The sequence below is a fragment of the Pundamilia nyererei genome, unplaced genomic scaffold (genome assembly GCF_000239375.1).
Source record: "Pundamilia nyererei isolate P.nyererei 1_Seehausen unplaced genomic scaffold, PunNye1.0 scaffold00157, whole genome shotgun sequence".
NCBI classification, from domain to species: Eukaryota; Metazoa; Chordata; class Actinopteri; order Cichliformes; family Cichlidae; genus Pundamilia; species Pundamilia nyererei.
In genome coordinates this window covers 768,958-778,663 of record NW_005187558.1, presented here as the reverse complement: position 1 = coordinate 778,663, position 9,706 = coordinate 768,958, and the positions used below count along the sequence as shown (strand labels likewise).

General features: G+C 42.1%; 1 protein-coding gene across 1 annotated transcript in view; it reads left to right on the top strand.

Moving 5' to 3' along the window:
- Window positions 1-2,930: 2,930 nt before the first annotated feature.
- The window catches only part of tbx15 (T-box transcription factor 15), a 31,970-nt gene continuing 25,194 nt past the window's right edge, over window positions 2,931-9,706 (top strand). The window contains exons 1-2 of the mRNA XM_005745278.1: window positions 2,931-3,433; window positions 9,485-9,692. Coding sequence (XP_005745335.1) covers window positions 3,247-3,433; window positions 9,485-9,692 — 395 coding nt within the window. The 5' untranslated portion in view covers window positions 2,931-3,246. The remainder of the gene's footprint in view (window positions 3,434-9,484; window positions 9,693-9,706) is intronic.

Genomic DNA, 9,706 nt, shown 5'->3' with positions numbered 1-9,706 from the left:
CACGTGTCGATCTCGCGGGGCCACGCCGGATTTAATCGAAAACCTCACTGTGGTCGACGTGGTATAACTCCGATTACTAAAGGAATCTAAAAGGGAAAAGAATTTTTAAGGAAACGGATTTATTAATACTGCCCACTCATTTCATTTATTTATTTATAAAGCACATTTAATAACAACAGGGAGTTGACCAAAGTGCTGTACAAAATAACAATTAAACAATGACATTAACAACAACAACAGGTAAGAAAATTAAAAGAAAATTAGGATAAAAGAATTGGTAACTCTCATACAGTTTCGAAAGCCAGAATAAAAAATTATGTTTTAAGATGCAATTTAAAAAGAGTAACAGTTGGGGCCTTTCTAATGTGGAGAGGTAGATCATTCCACAATTTCGGTGCCACAACCGCAAATGCCCGATCTCCTCTATGAACCATCCTAGACTTATGTAAGGAGCAGGTGATCGCTTGATCGAAGGGCTCTAGAGGGCGTATAAAGCTGCAATAGGTCAGACAAATAGTCCGGTGCCTGCCAATTAGCACTTTATAAGTCAAAAGTAAGATTTTGGATTTAATTCTAAAACGCACTGGAAGCCAATGAAGGGAAGCAAGCACCGGAGTAATATGCTGGTGTTTCTTCACAGGAGTCAAAAGGCGAGCTGCAGCATTCTGTACAAGTTGGAGCCGGGCCAAGCTGGACTGACTGACACCCACATATAGTGCAGTAATCCAGTTGAGATAAAACAAACGCATGAATTGCTCGTTCCAAGTTTCTAAAGGATAAAAAAAGATCTCCGTCGCTTGCTTCACTTTTTGGGTGAATGAGATGCCATCAGGGCTATAATTGGGATCTAAATGGCAAACAGTTGGTTTTAGTGTTTAACGAGTTTCCTCCCACGGGGGATTCAACGTCCCCCACCCCACACCAGTGCGCACACAATATTTACTTGTTTACTTTTGGAAGAATTTTACGCACAAACATTTTTCTTCTTTCTTTTACAAAACATCAAGAATAAATAAAAAGAACCCGTGATATAGAGTCACACAGACTGCCACAGTTTGTTATAATATTCTAACACAGAAGTCCGTATTCCTCTTTTATCCAAGTAATTAGTTCAAATATGTCCGCAAACGTTTTGCGCGCATATTACCATAAAGACCGTAGCGCAAGTAATGTCCTTTTAAGCCGCCACAAGTTCACATATTAGTATACCTGCTGCGTTGATCTCTGTACAGGAGAATGAAACTACCCACCTCTATTTCTTTTTTGCAATGTGCTCACCGTTTTTCTTCAGTTTCCTGCGAGCCATCCTCGTGTGCGCGCAGTATTTATTTCAAGATGACAGATGCACAGCAATAACCTCTGGAAAGCTCCTTTTTCAAGAACGGCACTCTGACTTGGGGCCTGCCCGGTTCCCACAGACGCGTTTGTGTTGACTGATCACACAGGCAGCGATCATCCGCGGCTCTTCCCCACCCCTGACACTTTTCGACCCGCAGCTGATGAAAAATGTGTAAATTATTTCCCCCCGCAGGAACTGATCGTCCCCGAACTGAGCGTCAGGCCTGCAGACTGATCACGTGCAGCTCAGCAGCTCAAAACAGTCTCAACAAAGGGCCGCCGATTTTTTTAAAACAGGAATTTGATCCCAAGAAACCGATCACCTTCCCGCTGTATTATATTATAACGCTGAGCGTCATTTTCTTTAATCAATATTTAATTTTTAATATTTGGTTGCAAAGGTGGGGCTAGTATTCTATAAAAGCTTTTCTACCTGCCGGTAAAAAATGCATGGAAATACGCTTCTGCGTCAGGCCAAAATATTACAAATAGTACATTTTTACTTTCGCAACTCAAAGTTTCTATTTTCCAATCGTTTAATTAGCTGGAATAAATAATCGTTTAGTCAGATTTATTTCAGCCTGATATTATTCCATTATTGGTTTTATATGTGTCGGGAATTTAAATGGGGATTGTTTGAGGATAATTCATTCTCAAATTAGACAGTTATTAACATCAATATGAAACAAAACAAAATAATCAGCCGAGAATTTGATGGCAGTGTTTTTTTCTCTCTCCTTTTCCAAGCAAAATGATCTCATCTGAAAAAAGATGTCTCTAAGCCCTGGACGCGTATGTTTCTTGCGACTCTGTTTTTCTTTTACTGACCTGCAGATCTGTTAAAAACGAGCCCTCAACGAGCTGAGCAGAGCACAAGAATTTTACTTGCTAATCGTCTCGTTCCGTTTGTTGTGTCCTGAGCGCACAGCTCTGAGATCAGCCCACCTGTCCTGCTGAAGCTCTGTTCCGGTTCCTCAGCTGTCGGGCTGACACAATGGAGCTGTAATTGAGCTTTTCCTGCAACGACTTTTAATGATGGAATCAGGTTCAAGCACTTTGTGAAAGTGTAAAATATCAGAATATTATTTTGTGGTGGTCTCCGTGAGGCCGAAGGCCTCGCCTCGGCCTCTGCAGTTCCAAAGCTGATGATCAACAGTCAGATTAGGACTTAAAGTGAAGTTGCAGGATCTGGGTATCAAAGACTAAAATAGGTGTGTTGCTGAGGTCTTTTTTTTTTTTTAATTTTTTTATATATTATTAAGCCCATAAAGTTTGAACTGATAATGATCTGATTGGTGTATTTACATGAGGCCCTGCCTTTAATGTCGATAAAAGCACAGTAAAAACATATATGTGTCTCCATGTGATTCATTATGGAGTAAGTTCGTTAGGCTGTTGAAGTCGGAGAGATGGCTCCTTTTCCCGGACGCGCTCCTTCCTGCTGCTGCCATTGGACAAAACACTTTGTCTAGCTCTGTGTTCTTACTTCTCATTGGACACGCGGCTTTGCCAGAGCGCAGGAGAGCCGCCCTCTGCGCCTTTGAGAGAGAGAAAAAAAGACTCCTCCAGAAGTGATTATCAATCAGAGAGAAGTGAGGGGGACAGAGAGAGAAAAAGACACGGAGTGGAAGCACGGAGAAACGCGTGAAGCAGCACACCGCATCAAAAACACCGAGTCCTGCCGCGCTGCCAGGATGACACAGTCCTCCAAAAGTTTGTCGCGGCGTTTCTAGTCACAGTTGGGATTACTTTGGACACTTGGTGAGTTTGCGATCCGCTGTAAACACTGACGTGTGCATTTTTTCTTCTTCTTCTTTTTATTTTTTTTGATTGTTTTGCTTCGCTGCGTTGGACGGACGGAGTGGGTTTTTCGCCGCTTCCCCCCACTTAGGGTGGATTTTGTGAGAAATGAGTGAAAGGAGGCGATCTGCCGCAGCTCTGAGCTCTAGAGCCCACGCTTTTTCCGTGGAAGCCCTGATCGGCTCCAACAAGAAGAGGAAGCTCCGGGGCTGGGAGGAGAAGGAGCTGGAGTTGTCCATGGAGAGCCTCGCCACGGACGGAGAGGATCCGGCGCACTGTCTGGATATGGATCCCGGTCAGTGCGCAGACACGCACAACATCGCTCAAATGTCACTGCAGAGCACTGCAAATCCACAAGTCCCGAGTCAAAACGTGGCTCTGTGTTCAATGACCCAACCCCATGCAGAGCACACAGAGTCCACGCTCCACATTGTTCAGATCTTTACATTAAACAGACTGAGATGCAAGCCTGTGGAGTTATGCGTTTGGTCTACAGGGATATTGTCTCATATATTCAGCATATGCGTTGATTTTCATCAGTAACAACAATAATAATAATAATGAAAAAGCACAAAAACAGTTAGGACTTAGTTGATATTTGGTAGGTTTTTTGTGGGTTGGCCAAGTTTTGACTCTGGACTGGCGGATTACAATGTGAAGCTGCACCAGAAACACATAAAAACACATTTGAATCAGCTGTTTGCTCCTTGAGCCATTTTAGCCCAGCAATAATCTGCTTGAACTGCAGGGAGGCCTCAGTTTACTGCAGGAAGGTGCACTGGTTGAAACTAACCACTCAGTCTAACACGTTTCATCCTCGAAGAGGAGCAGCCTTTAAATAGTCACAATTACACTGTCCTCTGATGAGAGTTTAAAAAATACGTTTCTGTGGAGAATTGCATTAAGGCGCACAAATTCGCAGAGCAGCCCGTCCATTCTCCATTCACGAGTGCGCACAGAGAACGCTTAAAGAAAAAGAAAGAAATCAAATGTTGTCACGTCATCTGCTTAAAACGGGTAAGCGCTTTAAATGTGTTGTATGAAACTAACAGTCACACAAGATGGTTATGAAATATTTGAGTTCATAACTGCACTCAAGTAGTGGAAAGGCGGGTTGTGTAAAAGCAAAGGAAAACTAAATAATAATAATAATAATAATAACAACGGAGTGAAATAAATATCACAGTTTAGAAAGCGTGGCAAAAAATAATTATATTTTATTGTAAGTAGTTTTATACGTATCCTTAAAACAAGCATGCGCGATGAAGCAATTAAAAAAAATAAGTTTATATAGTTTGTTCTTTTTTTATTTTAATTTTTAAATCATAGCTTTTTTGCAGCTCAAAACAAACTTCATTGTAAGTTTTTTGCGCCAAGTCAGCATTTCTATATTTTCATTGCGCAATATAATTATTTTAAATAAAACATAATCTGTTTTGTCTCAGCAATCTTAAGGCGTAATGCGTGGAGATTAAGTAACCCTGCAAAATAACCCTGACTGTTTTTTTTTGTTTCTTTTTTGTTTTAAATACCTTGAGGCTTCCCTTTGAGTTCACAATGTTCGTTTTTCGCTTCACGGGTTTCAGCTGCAATTCAGTTTAGTTTTATCTTTAAAATCATTCACGAAAAAAGATTTTTGTTAAGTCGGTCACTTGAAAAGTAAAATTAATATAGAGGACTAAATGAGCCGTGTAGATAATGTACGCTATGCACATGTGAATTCACATTAGTTCGCCGCGTGGGCCTGTGTGAATCAAGTTCTATCATAACCGCATCACTGCTCATTAAATGTTTGTATGAATGCGCAGAAAGGTAGAAGCTGAGCTTTGAGCCTTGAGCTGGCTCAGACGGTCTCAGGCCAACACTACCTCGCCGCCTGCAGCAGTCTGACCTTTGGGGTCGCACGGCTACTCTCCGGTCTTCAAACGGATCCAAACGCAAACCTTAAAGAGTAAAAGCAATAATAATAAAAATAACAAAAGCGAATAAACAAAACCAAACTATAGTTTTCTCGAGGGTTTGCCTCCCAGGAGCTCTCTTGGGAAGTTTGTTGTTATTGAAGGCCGTCCGTGGTGAAATGAGGAAGGTGGAACTAAACGCTGATTACAAGCAGCTCGTTTCTGTATGTGTTTGAAAGGGTAAACGCATCAAGAAAAAATAAAGCTTGGTAGTCACTGAAAAAGACCTTCAAGTCATTTACTAAAAAGTTGTTTTTGGCTGCAGCGGGGAGCAGAAAGGTCTCTAAGTTCATCTCCTCATAGTTTTTGTATAGTTTCAGAATTTGTGGCTGAGTGGACCAGTTCCTGGTCCCTCTGTCCCGCTCATTAGCAGGCGGATTCCTGGCAGGTTCTGCGGGCCCTGCTTGAGTCCGAAAGCCTCCACTTTGGCGCGTCGGGCGGAGGTGACCGAGAACAGCGAGTCTCTGTGGTCAGATTATGTGGTTTAGAGGAATCCTTAACGGAGTGATTTTATTTTTACTCAACTGCAGGCGATGCTGGAAGCCGGCTGGTCGTATAACACGTTTATTAGCCTCAAAGACAAGGGCAGGACTGAGACAAGCACAGAACTGAACCAGGCTCGGATTTAACAGCCTGCCTGGAAGAGCTCAGCAGCTCAGTTAGCTCTGAAAAAACGTTGTTTTGTTAGACCTCACAGAACTACTTCCACCACACACTCATAATATTTATCCATTAAAACATCGATTAACAAGTTAAACTACATCTACTGTGAATTCAGAATTATGCGATTTGTATGGCGGTAATTTATAATAATTACTTTTTAATACGCAGAACTGAAGCCATGCAACAAACTGACATTTTGCTAAAAATCGGGTATTTATAACCTATTAAGATCAATGTAAAATTATATATTAATGTCACTACACCGCTCCTTCTGTTTGCCATTTCTCCAAAAGCTCCCTCTCTGTGTAAGCATGCAAGCTGATAGAGAGAGATGGGCTTGAAGTTTGCTTACCTCCAGTCTGCATCAGTGTAGGAAACAGGTGCTCTCACGGTGTGGATGGTGTTACTCACTGGTTTCATGCTGGGCAAACCGCCGCTGATGGCGTTTTTCCAGTTTTGCAACCTAAGACATGACATCTTTTATCAGTGCACCCCAACATCAAACGGATATTTGCAGATCATTTCAAAGGGATATATTTGGCATGTGTTTTCAATTTTTTTAAAAAGTTGCATGATTTGTAATATTACCTACTTGTGGAATTGTTTTGAAGTGTTGCAGCCCAAATCAGGTTAAAAAGGTCAGTACTGTTCATTAGAAGGAAATTAATAAGACATCTATACTCGATCATTTAAACCAGTATTTTACACGGATGATATAGATCCGATCTTGAAGTTTTAATTGGTGATAAAATAAATTCAAATAACAATAATCTACTTCTCCTTATTAACATATTAATAACTATCTATTTACAGTTCAACCCCGCTTGAGTTCTGCTGACAGTGTAGTGACAAAATGTGAACTGCAACACAAGAGACCACCGTAATGTACAGCACAGACGATTCAGTTCTGGCCAATTAGTGGCTTAGCATCAGTGTTAGTCTCAATTTAATAAGGCCTGGCATGAGCTTAAAGAACCACAAGATGCTGGCCCCATGTGATATTCTGTTTGTGTGTGTGTGTGTGTGTGTGTGTGTGTGTGTGTGTGTGTGTGTGTGTGTGTGTGTGTGTGTGTGTGTAGCTAACCACAGCCTCAGAGGGGACAGAATTCTGCTGAGTGGGCAAATTTTTGTCTATCAATAAATGTCAGTTTTTATTTGTTCAGCATAAAGTGGGAACTTAAGCTCTGAAACAAAAACCCAGGTCTTATAATCTTGGCGCTGTGCGACTCTGGACTAAAGGTTTTATGCTGTGTTTCCTGTTTTGCTCGATTTTGACACATTTGCTCTGAGTTCTTAAACTGTGACCTGACTTCAGACGTGCCATTTAAATCTACACATGGACATAACGCACACATTGAGCTCTACCTGCTGCTAGGTATGTTTGCCTGTTTGCCATTTAGGTTTAGAGCTCTGCGTTCGTGTGTGTGTGCAGCCGCCGAGTGGCAGAGGACAGGTCCTTCAGCCTAGTGTCAGGGTGGCCTGGCTCCAGCTTGGTCCTTTGGTTCGCCCCCTCTGCATCTTGAAGACATTCATACCAAAATTATCTCATTTAATCGAGCTGCTCTTGCTGTCTGGAATGCATCTGTTTCCTCTGAGCGCCTCTGCTTCACACACCATCAACTAGCTTGAGATGCCAATAGTGGATTGCACAGGGTAGCTTTTCAGCCCATGTTTACTGCAAATATTCCGATCGAGCTTAATTTTGATGGCACAGATGTTCGCATTCTTTATTTGTTTGGAACCTCGTTACTGTTAGAGTGAACTAGCAAATGTGTTTAGATTATTAGAAGACCCCAATTCAACACTGAAACCTGACAAATGATATTCTTGTAGATTTATACCCTTATTTGAGCTTCTTATTTTAATTTGGTGACAGACTTACAGTTGTGCCACACAGCTTGAAACAGAGTTAATCAAACTTCACTGCGGACATTATTGAGACTGATGGTGGTGCAAGGCTGAAAACACTCAACCCTAGGCCAAAACATTATATGAAAATTCTATACCAATAAAAAAAAAAGAATACAAGCAAATGTCTAAAGCAGGTTAACAATAGAAGTCTGTTTATCTTAATAAAATAAGGTGTTTAATTTTCATTGAAAGCCCCGAGTTTGATTGATCTAACCTTACAGGCCCCTTTAAAAATTAATTAGAGTAATACAGACGTGATTTTTTCTTCATTTCACTTAAGCCCTCCATCCTGTCCTCTTCCTTTGGCACCAGGAGCATGTGTTTATAAAGTGTGAGGGGGCAGCTGAATGACTGTGTGCATGAGTGTGAACAGTTAAAGGGAATCATGTGTGACAGTCCTCACTGGCTGCAGTGACACTGGAGGGATCTCCAAAGAAGATGATAGAAAGACTTTCTCCGTCTCTCTGTGGTCACGGCACCCCTCGCCCCCTGCTCTTCCTATCTCTCCCCTTCACTCTCTTGTTTCCAGCAGGGTTGGCTCGGCCTGCGCCTCGGTGTTTTTTTTCGCCTGGGACTCTGTCCAGTCTCTCAGCAGCTCCGCATTTACATAACCATATTTGTGTGCCCTTAGTCTGCCAAGTTAACCTCCTTGTGTCAGGGCCCTCAATAAATAATACATTATTAGATTCTTTTTATTTTTTACTTTCTGGGTGGTGGTGGTGGTGGTGGTAGTGGTGGTGGTGTTGGAAAGGGTGTAGGATATTCGGCTATAAACTATTTCTGAGAAAAGTGAAACGAGAGAAAGCATGTGGTGATCTTGTGAAGGTTTCTATCTGGATAAAGTGCAGGTTCAAAGATTTGAGCAGTGAAGTTTTTGGCAACCCAGCTGGAAAAAAAGATGATCTTTTTTTAAAAATATATTTAAGCCCTAAAGGTTGAAATTTTAAATCTAAAAGACATCACATGTGTTAAATCACATTACAGATTCAAGCAGAGAAAAGGGGGCAGAGCAACTGCTGGTTGTGTAAGTCTACATTCCTCTTTCCGTGGAAGGGATTTGTTGGTTTTACAGCGTTTTTTAAAATTAATTCTATTTTTATTACAAGAAAGTAGCTTTTAGTGTAGAATGCAAACTTAAGTAATAAGTGTTTCTGATGTAAATAACACAGCAACAGCTTGGGTGACGTATTTCAACTGAGTAAATTGAACTTCTCACAGAAAGCCACTCGAATTTCTTAGGTGTGCTTTTTATTTTTGTCCGCTGTATAGTAGCCTGCTAGTTTAAAGCACACTGAAATAGGGCGACGTGAAATAAAGTGAGGTCACTCTGGTTGTTTTTTGGGGGAATTAGAAGCTCAGAAAGATGGAAAAGCTCTCCTGTAGGTCTGGATTTGCTTCAAGATCGGAGCAACGTTTTATCTGGTCTAACGCTGTGACTGCGCTGATGACTTTGAACGGTCAGTCTGTAAAACTTGGTCCAGGAGGAACACTTGAGGGGAAATTTCATTTGCTAAATGTTTCCCAGTAGAATTCTTCATTGTGTGGCCCGACTTAAAATTTAATATTTTCTAAGTCGCTTTTCAAAGGCCTTTACGCAGCATTTATTCTGCTTTTGACACCGACCCAGAACTCCATGACGAGCCTGAGCCAGTAAGCCAAACGCTTCTCTCCGGCTGTAGCCGGCAGGTGATTTGGAGTCAGCCGAGAGAACCGCGCTGTACTTTCTGGTCGTGCCAAGTTTCCTGCATAAAGCTTAAAGCGCTTAATTCCACTGTTTCAGAGCTGCCTTCTCATCTTCCTTATTCCCCCCTCAGACTCAGAGGCGAGTCCCGGCTCGGACGGAGAAGGTCTAGCCGAGAGGACGTCGTGTTCTTTCGGCTCATCTGCCGATCTGGCCCCGGGCCCCTGCGACCCGTCTCCCCCGGCCTCCATGGATGAGATTCAGGTGGAGCTGCAGTGCGCGGACCTGTGGAAGCGCTTCCACGACATCGGCACGGAGATGATCATCACCAAAGCCGGCAGGTAAGGTTCATATA